Below are 21290 nucleotides of genomic sequence, written 5' to 3'. Positions count from 1 at the left end.
ATGTACTTAATTAATTAGTTAACAATATAAATTCATAACTGTAATGATCAAAGTACCTGGGTATAGTAAAGGCTGAAGAGTAATGTTTAATTAGAAGTATTTTTTCTATGATAACAATTAATTTTAGCTTGTTATTACCAGGAATATTATTCAAGTAACATATAAACGATAAGATATAAACTATTTTAGTATTTAATATTAAATAAAATTATTTATTTATTGGTAGGTACACATTTTAGACATCTGAAATTTTAAGCAATTTGTTATTTCAAATTGATAAATCTAAATTTATGTGATAATCATATACTGAAGAAAATTTTTTTGAAAGAAATTTAGTCTAAATAACTTTTAATTGGTTAATTACTTCCTATGTTTTTAAACAGAAAAACATTTTCACAGGCACTTGACAATTTAAGAATTGTAATATAATTATTGTGTAAATACATGTATAATTTGAAACTCTAGTTAGGTATGAATAATTTTGATTAAGAAATTATAATACAAAAATTAATCATGTGCGCTGTATGTATGATATTCTCAAGAAAATTTGAAAAGTCATAGATCAAATGTAGATAGTGTCTATCTGCATAATATTCTATATTACTATATTTGATTATTTTCATTTTTCATGATTTTATTCATGTTATTTAATTATTTAATATTTTGATGTGAATTACCTATATCTTATTTGTATGTATTAAAATTGTATTATTGCTGTTACAATTTATTACAATTTAAATATGTTTATAATGTTATTTTGGTATATTTATTTTTCCCTAATTGTTGCGTTTATTAGTGTGCTTCTTATTTACCTGAGAAAATTACTAGATAAATAAAGTTGTCAAGTATTTAGTGATGTATGGTTAGGTTTATGATTTTTTAATTTGGGGATCACGGTTTTAGTGTATCTTGACATAAGTATGAACAAAAGTATTCTTATTTTGTACTGTATCTACATTTATTCATAAATAATTTCTATAAACATTTTCTAATGAAAAATGTATTTTAAACACTTAGCTTTGATTACCTAATATTGGTTTTAAAATTCTGTGTGTAAATAATAATAATTTAAATATAATACAATGAAAATTATCTTTAGAAATAGGGGTTGATCCATCTGTTTTCTCTATTCAAAATCTACTTTTATATAACAATAATATGTAATATGTATATTGTATACTTAACGTGACCATAATTTTTTTTCTTCAAAGCGGGACACTTGTACATTTTAATAAAAAAAAACCATATAATTTTGTGTAAAATTACATATTTATATACATAATATACTTCTATATTTTTCGGATCCACATAATCTGCACTTTAAAATAGTCTGTTTGATTTTTATGTATGAATGGAGCTCTTGACATGATTTTTGTGATTGTGATTTGTGATCAATAACTTACCATATACCTAGTTGACTTTTTTTTTTAAAGCAGGACAATTTTTAAGTTCTTTGTGGACAGCAGGACTTATGGTAGTGTTATGTATACCTATTGTATAATATTATTTTTCATTGAAATCATATTCAATCATCTATTATGTATCGTAAATTCTGTAAATTGAAGCGCTTGAAACAATAACCAGGTAAATTCACGTTTTGATATTATTCAGGGTTGATAAAAAACCGTTTCATGCCATGATTAATCGATACTAAAACTATTACAGTTAAATTTTTCTATTAACCACATGATGAAAAATAATACTGTGGATTTAGAATTCAGTTAACTTTTTTTGTCTTTAGACAAAAGTTGTCCAAAGTTATGAAACCTACGGATTTATTTGGTTATTATTTATTGCGCCAAAAATATTTGAGGGTATACAATTAGTATTTTAAAAAAAAAATTTTATTACTAAAATAATTTTCAAATGACGGAAAAACGGGATTTTTTACGCAAAACCAATTTTCGACCGAATCGATTTTTTTATATGGTTGTAATTCTAAAACTAATCACTGGTATTATTATTAATACAAGGTTCCTTATCAGTTGTTCTTATTGTAGCTAAAAAAAATTAAAAATCGTTAGTCACAATTTTTTTTTATAAGCGTTTATAGTTCAAAGTTTTACGAAATCTGTCGAAAACGCGAAAATTTGCAAGTAATTGAAAAATCATTGAAAAATCATAAAATGTTTTGTGTTTATAACCAAGGATTAAAAATGCAACACTAAGTTTTCCATAGATTTTTCTTCAATGTAGCTATAGATAAAACTCGAAGCATCATTATAGGAAAAATTTTAAGTGCGTTTGAATTTTAAATTTTTACAAAATCGCGTAACGATAACGATTTATCCTCAAACGGTTTTAAATATTTGTTATTATTCAAAAAGTATAAGTCGTAGATACTTGAAAATTTTACCAGTTATTTAGATTGGCATTTTCTTTACTTGGCTTAATTTTAAAAATATTTTGAGTTTTTTTGAGCTATTTATAAACAACTGAAATTTTTGAAGTGTGGATAAAATTTTTTTGGCCCAATCAAAATACTTGAAAATTTTATACAAAGTTCCTCATATGTTATTCTTATAGTGATTAAAAAATTATAAGAATACATAGGCATAGTTTTTTTTTTATTAGCATTTGAAGTTCAAATTTTGACAAAAATTCGTCAAAATCATGAATATTTGCTTATTATTTTGTAGTTCAAAATTCATAAAATTGTTATTGTATTTATATCTAACGTTAAATATTCTAGACTGACAAATCATCTCCGTTCAGAGTTGTTTTTCGTATACAATGATACCTATCATTGCATTCAAATTTAACCTACCCTAGTGCGAGGACCACCCCACCCCCTTATGTACAGCAGAGCGGTACCCACTTGCTGACTTTTTAAATATGATCCCACTTGTATAATTTTAAAATTTCAATAGCACTAGTTAATGGAGAATGAAGTGAATAAAATTAAGAATCAAAGTGTTTATAAAATGATTCAGCCCAAATTGCTGGTGAAAATGGACATCCTTCAATGATATAATTATTAAATATATAATTAGAAAATTACGATAAATGCTCCAAATTAAAATCTGGAATAAAGTTTTATAAATAGCAACGTTGCATGATTTTTACCTCATCTGAATCGGGCCCATACGGGCTACGATAAATGGGTTCGGCTGCAAATGGGTTGCGTTATGTCAATTAAAGTAAATTTTTGGGCGATTGTAAACTCTCCCGATGGTACACTCTCCCAGGTCTACTCCAGTACTACCTGACAGAAACGTGTAAACTATCCCGGATTTATTTCTTTAATACCTAACGGAAATATGTAAACTCTCCCGGGTCTAGTAAAAATCATAAAATAAATTTAATATACATTTAAGTTTCTTTTAAAAATACTCAATAATAATAATAATAATAATAATAATATAAGTTACAATTACAAAATATATGTAAAAATTTCCAACTCGTAGTGTAGCAATAACATTTAAAACAACTCGGGAGAGCTTACATACTTCCTACAGGTAACTATAAAGTTGACCCGGGAGAGTTTACACATTTTACTTTAGGTAAACATAATTTTGACCCGGGAGAGTTTACACATATACTTCAGATAAACATATACATAATATTAACCCGGGAGAGTTTACTATTTTTGAAAATCGGGAGAGTTTACCACCGCCCAAATTTTTTTAAAAATATTTGTGGGTACATGCGGTATACATAATATGTTATCTTTTACAAAATAAAAATAAAATATTGTGTTGTTTTTAATTCTTTTTATATTTATTTTAACATAGTTAGCCTTCCAACTTTATAATACACTAAACTTTTGATCAATATAAAATACTAGTGGGTGCTTATTTTACTTATGCATATAAAATTTTATCAAAATTTATCATGTAGGTGAAGCAGTTTGCCTGTTATGGTGTGTGGTTTGTTTAAGTGGTGAGTTATTCTCATGTGAGACAATTTATTGAGTAAATTAAAATATTTTATGTGTTAATTTTAATACAGAAAACATAACTGTTTACTTTATAACTCCTCGGTATATTTTGTGTTGAAATAAAAAAAAAATATTCTGAATATATTTTGTATGATATGTTACTAATTTATTGTGAGATTTAATTTAATGATGGTGTTTTTAAAAATATCACGAATATACTTTTTTTTAAATATTGATATTATTTATGATGCCCTTTAACAATTTTTTAGTTTTTAGATATTATTTTGTGTTATTTTTTAGGACTTTCATGTGCTTTCGATATTTTGTTTCAGCATTTGTTTTTTCATTGTATATAATATGTACTTATTTTTAAGTACACATATTTTAATTTAAATTGAATCGAATTATCACTCATATTTTACGCATTTATAACTAGGATTACTGTTGGTAGGTTTACTACAGAATCAGGTTCAGCAACAGTGTTATTTAATATAATACAGTTAGTTTATCTTATTACTTTGGTAAAATGGTTTATTCTGATTACATATTACCTATAAGTGTATTGAAAAAATGGTTGTATTTAAAAGTATTGAGTCATTGAAACTTGTTACTTTTGACAGATGTCAGACCCGGAATCTGAAGATTTTGTTGTTTAAAAACTTTAGATAGTTAGAATAATTATTTATGATTTTATGAGGTAATAAGAGAAAATGAAATGCAAAAACTCTTAAAATATACCACGAATATTATGTTATTATTTTTTTTTAATTTCTAATAGTTTTAATTCAATCGTAACATTACATTTTATAAAAACAAAATATGATTTTTATTAATATATAGACAGGATAAGGTAATGTTCTCTTTAAATAATGTATAGAACCTTAAATAAGTAACATTATTATTAATGATAGTTTTTGTATAGCATTTATAATTAAATAATCAATGCTAATGTTATCTAAAGAATTAGAATATTAAAGTATTTATTTGAGAACTAACTTTGTCACCTAACTTCTACCTACCACAATGAGATAACTGTAATGAACTAATGAGTTTTTTTTAGTAGATCGATTATAAAAATATTTACTTATACAATTGTTCATAATGTTTCAAAATAAGAAATGCTTTTCCAAGGAATAACCTTATATATTATTATTGTTTTAATATTATATTAACGTATATTTGAGCTAAGTTCCTGCTAACGCACGTGTCCCTGGAAAGAAGAAATACTTCTTCTTATAATATAATACTTTTTTCTTATGCTTTTTATTATAATTGAAATACCTAGTGATTTAGTAAAATTGTATTAAATATCATATATTCTTGTTATACAATACATTCATATTTTCTATTTTCTGATTTCGATGAATAATTTTAATATAGTGTATTATTATATATTATATTATTTTAAACATATTTTAGTTGAGTATATTATTATCAACATCATCTATCGTTTTCCATATCTTTACTATAACGGGTTAAACACAGGCTAACAACTAACCTTGGTAGTAATAGTATGCTGTTTTGATTATTTATTTCAGCTTTGTTTTATTTAAGTGCTATTTATGACAATGTTATTGAAATAAACTGAAAATGTATTTATATTTTTTTATTATTATAGTGATATTTATAAAAAAAATAAATAAAACAGTTAGCAAATTAACAGATAATTTCCGAGGTTTTCCTTTTTTATCTTATAGACTGCTTAAATGCGTCATAACTTATAATGTACAAACACAGTACAACCATAACCTGTATGTTATGTAGTATGTATAGAACTTTTTGTATAAGATTTCTATCATTGTTTATTATTTATGATTAATAATTAATATTATGGTTTTAAGATAAATATTTAAATTTTACTGTCAATTTGAAATTAGGTAGTTAAAGCACAGAATAGAATATTCAGAATGGACACTGATAACAAATTACATTGTAAGATAGGGCCAAAAAAAAATCAATCACTATTTTAATTGAGGTAGTTTTTATCAGTTCACCCTTCCAAACCACATGTTCACGTTACAAATTTCTTCAACAGACGTCAGAAATTCTGTTTGATTTTTGATTTAATGATTTGCCATCATTTTAATTAGATTCTGTAGTTTTTACTTTACGTTTATAGTTTACATTATTTTAGTTTAATTCTAATTACTAATTAAAATTGATAAAAATAACCTCAAATAAAATGGCGACTGATTAGCTGTTATCGGCCTGCCGCCCAAAAGTGTCAACCCCCTGGTTAAAGGGAAATTAATCTCATTACACTACTTTATAAATACGCCATTGATCATTAACGATGGCAGCGAATCGTGATTATGTGTTTCCAGCCCGAATTCGCGCTCAGTGTATCTGATATTCAGACGGTTTTAGAAAATTATATTACAGTAATACAGTCTATAGAGTTATGTTTTTTAACAAGTGTTTGATTATAATAATATTTATATTGGTATGGAGAGCCTGGGTTTACAAGATAATTGGGTCACGTTGCTTGGAATCAAAAACGCACGTGAAGTATATTATTATGACGGTTAGTCATAAACTCATAACCGTATTTTGCAATAAGTTTCTCATCCAGTGAGGTGGTAATGGCTTATCGTCAAGAAGGTATTTTACTAAAACATCACCATGAATAACCGTCCGAATATATTATTATGTTTTACACGCCGTTCTCATGACGACGATGACACTCCAATCCGGATGCCGCATGGAAAAGAGTTACACGTGTTTATTCGACCTCACACCTCCCCATATCCGTGCGTAGTCAGTAGTTACTAAACGTAGATCTAGTTTATTTTATAATTACACTTTTTTTCTCATAAAAACTGCTTGAACGTTAGATTTTTCCAATCCGTCAACTACGTATGTACACCATTTGTGCAGCTATTGAGGGATTTGACCTCTGCAAGACCTTATTCTATGTGGTTATATTTAAGTTTTCAAGAAATAAAAGTTATTCAGAATTAATGCAAATTGTATTGATAATGTAAAACAATAATATTTATTGCTATTGATATAATTAAGTCTTTGCCTCGGGAAATTTCTGGTGGCGCTACTGACGTACCTATATGTAGCTATGTATTTGTACGCGTTTTAATTTTAAAATATTTGTACAATTATTTACATCCTGTACATAATACATATATATTTATATTACGATTATTACATTTATTGATACACAATGCTTACGGTCTACTGACTACGGAGTACGGATAGTGTAGCATCCGTCTAATTTTCAAAATATATCCGCCTTCCTCTTCAACCGAAAAGACTACCGCGTTCACAGGTAAATCTCTGGCGGCGGGTTTAAGATATATTTTTCTTTTTGTGCACGTGTCTATTTTGGTTTAGGCATTTTAGATAATGCGTGTTACGTGTGTTTAAACGTGCCCGGGTTCTTATAATATTTTATATTGTGCGTGTGATAGTAGGTATACATCACTCTCACCATTCGCCCTTCGTATATATGATTTACGGTCAATTTATTTTTTTTTCGCGTTATCTCCGCCCACTCTATAATTTTTTCTTCCTCTTTTCACATTGAAAACACGAACACGCGTTGGCTGGGTACTACTGATTTAATTTTCGTCACTTGACAGGCTGTCTATTCAACATAATAACCCACGGAAGACTTTCGTCGACCGCTCAGCCGTTGTATCAGCAGAAATCCATCGTTTTCACTCTTTTGTCATTTATGTCTGTTTCTAGTGTCCGCCTTCATTTTAAACAACCCCAATTTCATTGCATATTGTTAGTCAGTAATTCTCTTTAAGTGATTGTCTTCTCATACCTCTCGGTAAGATTTTGCGTTGATTTTACTCATTTAATGCTGTAGTTGTTATTATTATTATCTAATCAACGAACGCAGTGAACCACGGTATGGAAAACATGGTATATATGTATAAAAGTATCACATAAGCTGTGTTAATAATCTAGAAAACGATGACGTCTACTGTAGTATATAGGAATTATTATAATATATGTTATGATTAATTTTAATTTACACTATCATCTCGTATTTATTGTTGTTAGAGCTTGAAAAATTACATCGCGTGGTCGTGCGGCTTAGTAATCCGTTCTGATTTGTAGTCGTATCTGTGGTTAGGTGTTTACAGTGGCGTGTTTACAGGGTAAGCCGACTAGGCTTGGGCCTGCCCAATTTTTGTTTGACTGTTTGATTTTTTTTTTATCACAAGTAAAAACTTGGAGTAAAAATATCGTTTACTTTATAAATTAATATTACTTTAGATTTTTAGAACAAAGTGATAAATGTATTGATTTTACAGTGATGTGTGTTGGGTGTCTGTACAGCATAATTTGTCCAAATAATGCTTCAATTTTAAACTTGGTGGGGTGGTTTCCGATGGCAAAGTGAATATCCTTGGTACAGTTATAGAGGTCAAAACTAAAAATTTTCCAGTAGTTTTCAAAAAAATGTGACGGAAAACCAGTTAAATCAACAAAATCGATTTTTTTATATAGGTAGTTGTAAAAACTTATCACTGTAAATACTTGAAATTTTCACCAAACATTTATATTAGTTTTATCTATAATCTATATACAGTTAAATAAAAAAATAATAAAAATAAACAATTTTCAAAATATTTCGGCTTTTTTGAGTTATTTATAGTTAGCTGAAATTTTCAATTTTTCTAATTTCCATTTTTTTTTTTGAAGTGTTGATAAAACAATTTTGTGTCACCAAAAAAACTCGAAACTTTAATACAAGGTTTCTTATAATTTATTCTTATTGTAGTTAAAACAAATCAAAAATTGTTAGGTACTTACAATTTTTTTTATAAGCGTTTAAAGTTCAAATTTTTACGAAACATGTCAAAATTGCGAAAATTTACTTGTAACTTTGTAGTTGAAAATTCATAAGATTTTTTGTATTTATTATATCTAAGATTAAAAAAAATAATACCAACTTATCCATAAGTTTTCTTTCAAATGGCTATAGAGAAAACTCGAAGCCTCATTATAAGAAAAATGTTATGAGGGTTTGAATTTTAAATTTATACGAAATCACGTAACGATAACGATTGGTCCTCAAACGACTCAATATTAGTTATTATTCAAAAAGTGTAAGTCCTAATAGTTACTACACAACAGAACAAAACGGGCCTACCCAGTTATTTTGTGCTGGACACGTCACTGGGTGTTTACTATATCTTATACACATTTAACACAAGATACCACATAAATTGTTCTTATATCTGTATAAAAGTACTAAAAATACATAAGGAAAACTTTCATTTGAAATTTGAATTTTGAGGAAATCATTTATTTAAAAACGATATTAATTATTTTGTTAACATTTAAAAACATTATTTATGAAAACTTTACTTTTACATTAATTATTTTTATATTATTTTTAATTTTACTATACATAATACCATTTTTTATTTATTTTAAGATATTATTTATTTATACTATGAATCTAATTTTACTGTTTTACGATATTTACAGAAAGATTTTATTAAATTTTAAGTTATACATTTTTATAATATGGGAAACATATATATTGTTGTAATAATTAAATAGTATTAATATAATAGAAAATGCAATATTTACGGAATTAAATTATATCACCTACCCTAATACTAAAAGTAAAATAAATTACTTTAATAGCTATATCAAAATAACATCACAAAATATATTTATGCCGACAGACCGTCTCTATACTCTGAACTGTTTCTAACAATATGTCATTGAATTCAAATTTATTACACCCATAATAGTGATCTACTGCACACCTTGTACTCAACTAAATGGTGCAAACTTATCAACATCTTTTTAAATGCATTTGAAGTTGAAATTTCTATGGAGTTCATAAAAATTAAAAACCATAAAAATTTACAAACTACAATTATTATTTTAGTAAAAAAAAAAAAACATAAAATTTTCAATCTTTACATCTAAAATTTGAAAATGTACCTATAATATTCCTCATAAACAATTCAAATTGAAACTAAAAAATCTAAAAAAATATACATTTACAATTGTTTTTATAGGTTTTTGAAGTTAACATTTTGACGAAATTACATGCTTTAATAATAAATAACAATATGATATATTTTGTTGTTATAATTTAAGATTATTATTTGGGTAGGGCCAGAGCGGGTGCTTATAGCTTTCGTCTTAATTATGAATTTTACTATATGTAATGAGTAATGACATTATATTTTAATTATATTATGTATATTGATTTTAGGATATTATCTATTTATTCACACTGTTCTACGATTGAGTGGTATTGACTTAAAATTATTAAGAATTAAATAATTTAGTACAAATATATTATGTATTATTATTACCTATTACAAATAAATACTTATACATTAAATGCAATTTCTTAGGCAAAAATTGAATAGCCTATAGTTCTAATAATATTCACATACATTTAACACATCTATTACAGCGACGTACTCAAAACTTAATGTACAACAGAGACAGCAGAGTTATAGGTACCTACCCACTCAACCACCTTTCTGTGTGTGTATAATTTGTACACAAAATTTAAAATGTCCAAACATGAAAGGCAAGAAATAAGAATAGGTAAGGGTATAGGTATTCTTTGAAGGTTGATTAATGATGCAAATGTGAATTCTATTAGTATATATATAACTACAATAAAAGCTGAAATTAGTTTTACAATTGCAAGTTGTAGATACCATTTATTTTATTCGTTTTGGTTCTGGTTGTAAATATTATTAGGCTATACTAAAATTATACTTGCGTGTTTTTTTATTTTATTGATTTTATAAAGTATTAAAGAGATCACTGAAAAGTGAGAATAATTGTAGATCTAGTGATAAAAAAGGTGTTCAATAAACACGATTAAAGACATATCTTTAATTGTGTCAATAAATTATGTTTTTACTAAAACTGTAGAACACAGCGGAAAGTGTGTAGTAAAAAATATTGTGTAATGACTATAATGAAATATTATTTTCCCATGTATTTGTTGTCTAAATTGTTCATAAACAATGAGGTTCATAGTTTATTATAAAAGGTTCTAGTTTTATTAACCTAAATATACGTAAAACGTCTTTTTAATATTTGAGTAATAAATTGGTTTCTCTTTATAACTTTAAAGTGATAAAGAGTATTTTTATAGTATTTTCACGTATCATTAAATAGTTAATTCATATTGTAATTCCTTTTGTATCAAATTAATTAGGTAGATAATTTTAAATGTATTTTTGCCTTTAGGTTAGGATTATCTTCCTTATTGATTTGTGATTGCTATTATTGTTATCTATTTTTTAACTGTCAAAAATATGTAATTCTGTTAACAATAAGTTTAGTTGATATTATAATTAGATGTCTGAGAAACTTAAATTTAAAAAAAAAAAAATGTTTTTTTTCCTGATATTTATTCGAAAAAAATTAAAGTGGTCATAATTTGTATAGGTAAATTATATAGAGTTATTAATATAATATATAAAACATACAGATCACTTATTACTAAACCGCAATCACTTAATTCAGAGACAATGATTACGAATACTTCCAATTTAAACTTCTATAGTTTTTATTTATGTGAATAGTTAATTCCAAAATTTTCTTTAGAATAATTAGTAAACTAAAAGATTAGTATAAAGTATAAAGTTAAATAATAATTAAATTTATATCTAGATATATTTCCATGTTTAGTATTTTATTGCAGTTGATGATTATATTTAGGTTACTGTGAATAATTAAATTTAAAAATGTATTACTTCTTCTTGTAAAACAAACATATCATTTTAATATTGCAGTTTAAAAAGGGGCGATGTCTATGATTACATATTATACTTTTTTAATAGTCGTTATTATAATTTATAAACAAATATTTAAAAACAAATTGAATTATAAAATGGATTTATTTTAGATTAATCATTTATAAATTTGTAATTTATATATGTATATTGTATACATAAAAGTTTATATAATAGCTAGATAAGTATACAAAAAACAGTATACAAACTATATTTTTATAGTACTAAATCTTTAAAGTTTATCGAATTTCTCAGATTTTTAAATAATTTTTCAATGAACGCACTATTTTATACTTTTTAGTTTTGTTAGCAAATTATTAAAATATAATTATAAATTTGTGTGATCAGATCTATATATTATATTTAGAACTTTAAATCGATACGCTTTGAGTATAGAACGTAAGAAAAATATTCTTTAAAAAAAATACAAAACCATTCAAAGTTATTCAATATTTTTTTTTTTTTTTTTACAACAGTGCAATCAACCGCAAATTGTAATGGATAGAATGCTGAAGTCATTAAATCGCTATAGAAACTATTGATTATTTTTAAGCTTCTTATTTCTTTAATGCTGCAATGGTTGAGTAGTTACCGCAATTCTTTTTTATTTCATATTTTAACTTGTTTAAGTATCTATTTTGTGCTTGATTTTTGTTTCTATTGATAATCGAAGTAATTGATTTTATAAACAAGTTTTCAACCGCGTATCTAAAATGTTACATTAATATTATACATAAGGTTTACATTTTAAGATATATAATGTATTCTTTCAACCTTTGGATTATTATTATTTTTTATAATATCGTAAGTTTAATGAATACAAATGATGTTTCAAAGAGTCGAGTATAGTGGAAGAATGTGTAGGTGTATACTGTTTACTGTTGTACATAATATAATAGGTATTATATTATTTATTACTATAATTGACGCAATGACGTTGTGTACTACAGGTTCGAATTTTGTATTACAAATTGTGAACGATTCTATCAGAGGTTCCTCTAATAAAATGTGTCTGAACTTCGCAAATTATTTTTGTAATCTTGTACGATTATGTATTATACTTGATTATATGACATAATATATTGAATATAATTTTTAAATAAAATTACGAACGATTCCTTTTATTATTTAAAATTATTTTGTTTATATTTATTTTTAAACGTAGGCGAATTGTTGTAGGTGTTTTGTGTATATTTGTTTTTAGATAGTTGCGTTGCTTGATTATAGTATGGTATGTTAATACTATAATAAAACTACGCGTTAGCTTAAACTCTTGGTGAATGAGAGAAAATTTTATTCGTGTTGTACCAGTAGTTAGAAATTTAGAGATTCCTGAACATTGTATCATCGTACGATTGGCGGTCATTTCTATACCAGACCTACGGCGGTCGGCTCTCGGCGAGAACCATCCATTGCGTGATATTGAGAATATACGATAAAATAATATTATTATTTATTATGTATGGTACATATTATGTTCTGCGGGAGCCCGTCGTCTGTCGTGTGTACGTGATTAATTAATTAAAAAAAAAAAAAAGATGAGACGAAAACCAACTGTGGCGGTGTAGTAGTATAGTTGGCGTTATAAAAATGTACGTGCGCTGCGGCAGTTGGCGGTGTTCGATATTGCGTTCGACTCGGTCGTGGAGCTGGGCAGAAATCGCCACCGGGTTCCATGGTCTGTGCAGTGTGGCGGCTATACATTATATAATACTGTACGCTATAAATTACGCAAAAGGCATTGTTTTCTGTATACCCAATACAAAAAATAATAATAATAAAAAACCTGTACGACCACTGCCGAATACCTAGAATCGATACGAATAATAATCACGACGATATCGAGAGATCGAACACTATGTATACTGTAATATATATAGTACCTATTGTAGATTTATTTTATTTATTATATTGGGTAATATTTTCTTAATGTGATAACTATAATAAATAACCATTTACCTGAGGTTTGAATGAGTTTTTAAATTTTAAAGTGTCTACCTAGACATTTTTAAAAAGTTTTTTTTTTTTTTTTAAAAATATGTATGCAATATAATTTTGGACAAGTGCGGATTGAATGACATAGGATAGGTTATCAATTGTTAACGGCGTAAGGTTCAACATTTGATTGTAAAAATTATAAACTTAGAATTTATATTGATTGTAATTGTTATTTGTTTTTTCTATTAATTGTATAAATGGTCAACTTTTTTGTTAAATTTATTATTTATTATTCATTTTAAATATTTGTTTCAGGTTTTTAGAGTAGTCTAAACTGTAAAATTATATTTATTTTAATATGTATGTATATTATTGTGCAATTAGTATACATTATGTATTGGTATTAGGTATTTTTAAAGTCATTGAACTACTATACAAACGTTTTATAGACTGTTATGATTTTATCTTTATAGTAATTGGTATTTTATTATATTTTCGGGAAAAAAAGATAAAAAAAAAAATCACGAATAATTAAAACCATATTTGGACTATGGCCTATGTTCATTATATTGGTGGTGTTCACTTCTGATCACGATGTATTAATATTATGAAAACTTGGCATAATATGTACACAAGACGTTATGCATTCATAATTTTAATTTAATTTGAATAAGTAGACTTAATATGACAATGATCATCACAAGAGCTTGTTGTATGTTGCGTTCGATACAGCTTTTTTTCTTTAAATTTAATCAATATATTACTATAATAATTATAAATTAAAATATAAAATTTATGATAACGTCTAAAAATTGGAGTAAAAATAGAAGTTTGTTTTATTTTTAAAGGTTTACTATGGATAGTGTCCGAGCTCTAGAAGTGATGGGTCTTCTTCAAGAGAAGATCGCATTCCTCACAGGTGGTCGAGACAAACGAGGGGCGCCTGTAGTTACATTTCCCTCTACTCCAAGAAGAGAACGAGCCAAACTTGAAGACTATCGACGGTTATTGCAATATTTTGGATCTATACCTCCGTAAGTAATTTTTATTCCGTATTATTATATTTGAAAATATTAATTTAGTCATGTGTGTTTTAATAATTGTATTTGAATTTTACTAATGTATAGGTACAATAATAACAATTTTATAAAACATATAAATATAAAATAATATACAAACATAATAATTTTAAGTAATACCAATAACGATTGTAGATGTGTATATGATTACGAGTAAGAGTAGGTTGTCTATTTACCTTTATGTGAATAATATAGTTGACATATTATTTTTCTCTCAACTCTCTTAATCCTCAGTTACGCATTTTATCTGGCATGAAATTACGATACTACAAACATATATAAAAAACTAATTTTGTTACAATTTCGTAGTGTAGCATTATACCATTAAATATGCATATTATTACGTTTAATTGAGAATCAAACTGAACCACAAATAAATAGAAAAAGGCCGGCGACAATCACTTTTTTATGAGACGGATCAATTAACGGCAGTCGCCAAATTTATACCGCGGTTAAAATAGTAGATTTTGTACGATATTTCTAAGCGGGTAATCGCGATATTTTCTGTTGGTTACCCTAGTACGAAATATCTCGTTAAATGGAAAAGGACTGTTTTTCATACTATGGTCTGATTTTCAATGATTCTGGATCAAATTGTACTTTGGAATTTTGCATTTATTTTTGTGTTGAATATGCGATGATATTTTGGCTTTAAGTGCGATAAATACATCACCTTTTTTCGTGCACTGCCAAAGATGTACACCTAAATGCAATTGGAATATCATTTACTTTTCACATATTCTTCATATTAAGACGTTTATACGACCGTTATTTAGAGCCAATTAGTCATATAATGTAAAGCGTATATAGATTATAGACATAATATTAATAGAAATAGTCACGATCACTTAATTTAAAAAATGGTTTATAAGCCCTGTGTATACTTTAGGCTCTAAATATTAAAATTAAATTTATAATTCATGGCTTATACCTAATTATTATGGCTCTAATTTTTTTTAAATAATTTTTACAAAGAATTCATTAATATTTTAATAGATTTTTTTAAAACTTTTTTATCGCTACACAGTATAATATAGAATAATTTAGTTACTACTGATTACATATGTCAAACTTAGAATAAATTAAAGGATTTTGTAAAAGATAAACACAAGATTTTCAAAATCTAATTTTATATGTCTTCTTATAGTCTATAAATGTCAAATTATTAAATTTAATATTATTTTGCTAGTTAATAAAATTTAATTTATCTGTTTAATTTTTAGGTGTGAAGCTAGAGAATCAGGTTTAGTAGCTGTGATTGATATGCGAGGTGGTTCTGGCTGGTCATCTGTCAAGCCAATCTTGAAAGCCCTCCAAGATTGGTGTGCTGGAGGCAATGGGAACCATGTGTATGCTGTTTACGTTGTAAAACCTGATAATTTTTGGCATAAACAACGAACCAGCATGGCTAGTCATAAATATAAATTTGAAGTAATAACTTTATTAATTTTAATATATCCTTTATAAAAAAAATGTAATGTAATTCATGGATTTTTTTTAGACAACGATGGTTAATTTAGAAGGCTTATCTAAGTTTATAGATTCTACACAATTGACATCAGATCTCGATGGATCTTTACACTATGATCATGCCCAATGGATTGATATTAGACTAGTGAGTAAAAATTAATTCATCAACCTTTTATTTTTTAATTATATATATATTTTTTTAATTATTATTTATAGAGTATTGAAGAATTCATGTGGCAAGCAGCTGATTTGTTAGATCGATTAGATGATTTACAAGAAGATTTAAGTCGTAACGATTGTAGAGATGATATTGCAGGTGCCAAACTTGCCCTTGACTTTCATACCGACATGAAAAAGAAAGTACTTAAGACTCCAGTAGAGGATATGGATTTAGCTGGTCAACAACTTTTGCAAAGGTAATCTCATTTAACAAAACATTTATTCAAATATATTTATTAATTATTATTAATTCATGCTCAGATTATCTGGAGATAATAATAGTGGTTATGATTCTGGTTATTCTGGACGTGATAGTGAAGCTAGCAATGGTATTAGTAATCCAGATTTACAAGCATCTGTACCACAAATACTTCAGCAATTGGATACCATTAGAACATCTCATAAACATGTATTACAGCTATGGCAGCATAAAAAACTTAAATTAGATCAATGCTTCCAGTTGAGACTGTTTGAACAAGATTGTGAAAAGGTAAAGTGTTATTATGTATTTTATTGTGATGCTTAAGTTTATGTTTAATATTTATTATATTATAATAATATTATATAATGTAATATAATTATTTAATTAGATGTTTGATTGGATTTGTCATAATCGGGATGTATTTTTGATGAGTTATGTTGAAATTGGACATTCCTATCAGCTTGCCAAAGATATACAAGAAGAGCACAATCATTTCACCATGAGTTCCATGGTATAGTTTTTAATGTTAATTAAATTAAGAACTATTTTAAATACATTTAATACTTTTAGAATGTGTACGTGAACATAAATCGTATTGTAGCTGTTGCACATCGTATGATAGAATCTGGACATTATGCTTCTAATCATATAAGAACAGTTGCTCAACGATTAGATAGAACATGGAAACAGTTTGCTGCCGGATTAGATGAACGGACATCAGTGTTAGCATTATCTGTTTTATTTCATCATAAAGCTCAGCAGGTATGAATTTATACTTTAAAATCTAAATATTTTTTGAACAATTTTATATTTGCTTTAGTATGTTGAAAATGTACCAAACTGGGATGAGGCCATAGAAAATGTTACCATACCAAATGAAATTATGGTGTTAGAAAATTCAATTCATCAACATCAGAATTTGTACGAACTCATGTGTCAAGCATATACTGAGGTAAATTATTTATCATATTTTCTCCTAACAAAACTTAAATTTTTGAGACCAATATAGGTTTATAATGGGTATCAAAGCCTATTAAATGGGCTGGATACTTTGGTACAAGTCTGTGAAAGTTTTCCAACTCCTCCAAGCAATGTACCATTTATACATTATGGCAATTCTCCACAAAAAAATGTATGTTCCATTATTGTACAATTTTATGGATTCTTCGATAACCCAGAATCCTTAAACAAAATGACTAAAGCCTTGGTTAGAATTTGATGGCAACTTGTGCATTGGCTATGGTTTATTCCTTATATCTCAACACTTTGGTTTATGGGCATTTAAAATAATTAACTGTCATTAAAAGCAAATATATTAATATTTATCTAAAATGCATGACGGGAATTATTTTTGGTTTGGGTTAGGTTCATAGCACGAGTAAGAAGCTGCTCTATCAGTTAGACCATTTGGTTCAGGTGTGTAACCAAAGTGACTTGACACCAGTCGCTGAACAACATCATAAACATGTAAGCTTTTTTAACACGCATGAAATTTGCTTGTAGCTTCAGCTAGTTTTGTCTCAAACATAATTATAATTTACAAGCCTATATTTTCTCTTACTTATAGTTGGATAGTGGATCAGATTCTTCAGCAAACACAACTAAGACAGTTGGAACAAACCATCAACAAGCTGCAGCTGATTATTCAGAAGGCGCCAGTCATGTACTTGCTGTCATACACCAAATTTTAAATCATCATAGAAGTCTAGAACATCGATGGCATTCTAAAAAGATAAGACTTCATCAGAAATTAGCATTACGATTATTTCAAGAAGATGTCAAACAAGTATTAATATGTCACAATTATTTTTATTTTTATTTTTAGGCGTAATATGTTAATTCTATGAATACATTTTTAGGTTCTTGACTGGTTGTCTAATCACGGAGAAGTGTTTTTAAGAAAGAATACTGGAATTGGACGGACATTGCAAAAAGCTCGGGTTTATCAAAAAAGTCATGAACATTTCGAAAATGTGGCCCAGGTAAATATAATTTATATTATTATTAGTTTTATTTAATATATTTAGTTGACAGTAGTCTGTAAGAAAAATATTTAAGCAAACATAATTATTAGTTCCAATAAACAAGAAAAAATAAAATATGTTATGTAAAAAAACAGTGAATAATTTTATTTATTAATACAAATAAGTAATAGTTAATGGTGGAGTGCTTTGTCATAAATCATAATATTTTTTCAAATAAATTACTTAATAATTTTATTGCATTATTAATTAATTCAGAGGGTTACTGTTCAAGGAGTTATATATAGGCAACATTATACACAAAAAATAATAGTTAAAATATTTTCATTTCGTACAATTAATATAATAATTTATTAGTCTTTTTTGGAGTTTTTTTGTATTATACCATATTTTAAGTGTATATTTTTGGATCAGAACTGGTACTAATATTACATTGGTAGTATTTCGTTAAATGTCATGAAAATTGCCTATATAGAATCCCTTTTCAATGACAAGCTTACAGGATTCTTTAACTTCCGAAATGAATTCTTCCAATAGAAAAATAATGGATGTACAATGTACATCTTGTTTGATTGATGTTGAATTAAATGTAAATTATAGTTAATAATTCTTCTCCCATCTTGTTTAGGTTAATATGAGAAATACTTATTATAAAATTGATCATAAACTGTATTGCTATGTTTAATAGTTGATATTATTATTTTAAATTTAAAAATATACTGAACAATATATGTTTAAAATAGATAGATAAATTGTTAAATAATATTCGTTCTAAAAATATCTAAACAATTTGACTTAAAAAACTTCCTTTCTTTTATAAAATTCTATTAGGTTTTTGTCTGAAATAAATATTTGAAGGATTACTTTTTTCTTTAGTATACCAGCGTATGCGTTTTATAATATACTCATGATAAACAAAGACAGCATTTGTGGATGTAAATACCTCTTAAGTAATAGTTGTTTTATGTATTATGTTAAAGTAAACATTTAAATTACGATCATTGAAGATAGTATATTAAAACTATTATTTAAAAAAAAAAACTGTTGGTAATATTAGATTCTGAACAAAGTAATGAATGTATTGATTTATGTGATTTTTGTAATGACATTTTTGTGAAAACTTAACTTGTCGAAATAATCCTTCAATTTCAAACTAACCTTGGGAGGGGGGTGATTTCCAATGGCAAAGGGAATATCCTTGGTGCATTATAGAGGTACCTAAAAACAGTTTTAAAAAAAAAAACATTTATATGATTGTAATTCAAAAACTGATCATTGTAATTACTTGAAACTTTTATCAAATGTTTGTATTAGTTTTATATATTTACAGTTGAATTTTCAAAATATTTGACTTTTTAAGGTATTTATAGATACCAAAAATTTTCGATAAGCGTTCATAGTTCAAATTTGTACGATATATGTCAAAATCGTGAAAATTTACAAGTATTTTTATAGTTGAAATATTTAAAAAATTTTGTGTTTCTATCAAAGATTAGGTTAAAAAATTCATCACTAAGTTTTCCATAAGTTTTTCTTCAAATAGCTATAGATAAAACTCGAAGAATCGTTATAGGAAAAATTTTAAGTGCGTTTGAATTTAAAATTTTTACAAAATAGCGTAACGATAACGATTTATCGTTAAACGATTTTAAATATTTGTTATTATTCAAAAAGTATAAGTCATAGATACTTATAAATTTCACCAGTTATTTAGATAGGCATTTTATTTACAAAATTTATTTTTCAAAGTATTTAGCTTATTTTAATGCTATTTTTAGGCATTTGAAATATTCGTTTTTGTTTAGTTTTTTTTGACTGAGTCAAAATACTTGAAAATGTAATATAAAGCTCTTCATAAGTAGAATTAGTCTTATAAGTGATTAAAAAAATTATAAGAATACATAGGCACAATTATTTTTTATTAGCTTTTGAAGTTCAAATATTACAATAATTTGTCAATGTCATGAATATTTTCAAATTATTTTGTAGGTATAATTCATAAAAAATGTTGATAAGTAGCTAAGAGTTGAAAATTTAATACAAGATTTCTTATAAGTTTGGCTTATAATATTGATAAAAGAACTTAAATTTTGGCATATTCAAGCCATTAAAACATAAACCACCTTTTATACCAATCACTAGAAATTATATTCTAGGCAGACAAATTATCTCCGTTCAGAATAGTTTTTTGTATACAAATACAATGATACCTATCATTGGATTTTAATTTAATACATCTATTATAGTGACGTACTATACAACAAAGCGTTACTCACTTGACAAATTTTATTTATTTTTTTGAAAATTATATTTTTTTTTATCTACCTATTACTTATTTATTTATTTTATACTATACAACAATAATATTAGTTTCGATAATTACCAAGTCAATAATTAGTCTTATAATTACATTCAATATCAATATATAGGTACCGATATCTATAAACATCAATAATCAACCCCAATTTTCAAACAATTTATTTTATAGTAAATTAAACGCTGTATTGACTAAATAAATAGTAGATCATCGAATAAATAAGGTTGATATTATATAGATGAATAGATTTCTCATTGATTTGTAATAATATAACATATTGCTATATTTAATAAACTATCGTTTAAATTAATTTTTTTTTTGAAAGTAGTTGTACTACTAAATTATACTTCAATGCATTCAAAATAAACGTTAGGTGTATTAAAATTGTATATTTTGAGTATAATAAACGGTAGTAAAAATTCTGGACGGATTTTCCGTCGTGTTGG

The 21290-nt window shown here is 26.2% G+C and overlaps 1 protein-coding gene across 3 annotated transcripts in view; it reads left to right on the top strand.

The window, feature by feature from the left end:
* The window catches only part of LOC114130195 (triple functional domain protein), a 106937-nt gene that overhangs the window by 3468 nt on the left and 82179 nt on the right, over positions 1-21290 (top strand). For 2 of the 3 annotated variants that reach the window (XM_027995109.2, XM_050197693.1), the window contains exons 2-12: positions 14424-14609; positions 15878-16085; positions 16156-16269; positions 16341-16540; positions 16605-16833; positions 16934-17056; positions 17116-17307; positions 17366-17497; positions 17555-17677; positions 18113-18331; positions 18405-18527. In XM_027995109.2, coding sequence (XP_027850910.2) covers positions 14431-14609; positions 15878-16085; positions 16156-16269; positions 16341-16540; positions 16605-16833; positions 16934-17056; positions 17116-17307; positions 17366-17497; positions 17555-17677; positions 18113-18331; positions 18405-18527 — 1842 coding nt within the window. In that variant the 5' untranslated portion in view covers positions 14424-14430. Of the gene's footprint in view, positions 1-14423; positions 14610-15877; positions 16086-16155; positions 16270-16340; positions 16541-16604; positions 16834-16933; positions 17057-17115; positions 17308-17365; positions 17498-17554; positions 17678-17910; positions 18013-18112; positions 18332-18404; positions 18528-21290 lie in introns of all 3 variants that reach the window. The other variant, XM_027995110.2, reaches the window with a different exon arrangement.

The sequence above is a fragment of the Aphis gossypii genome, chromosome 1, assembly GCF_020184175.1.
Source record: "Aphis gossypii isolate Hap1 chromosome 1, ASM2018417v2, whole genome shotgun sequence".
In the NCBI taxonomy this organism is placed as follows: domain Eukaryota; kingdom Metazoa; phylum Arthropoda; class Insecta; order Hemiptera; family Aphididae; genus Aphis; species Aphis gossypii.
This window is presented reverse-complemented; position numbering and strand designations above follow the sequence as displayed.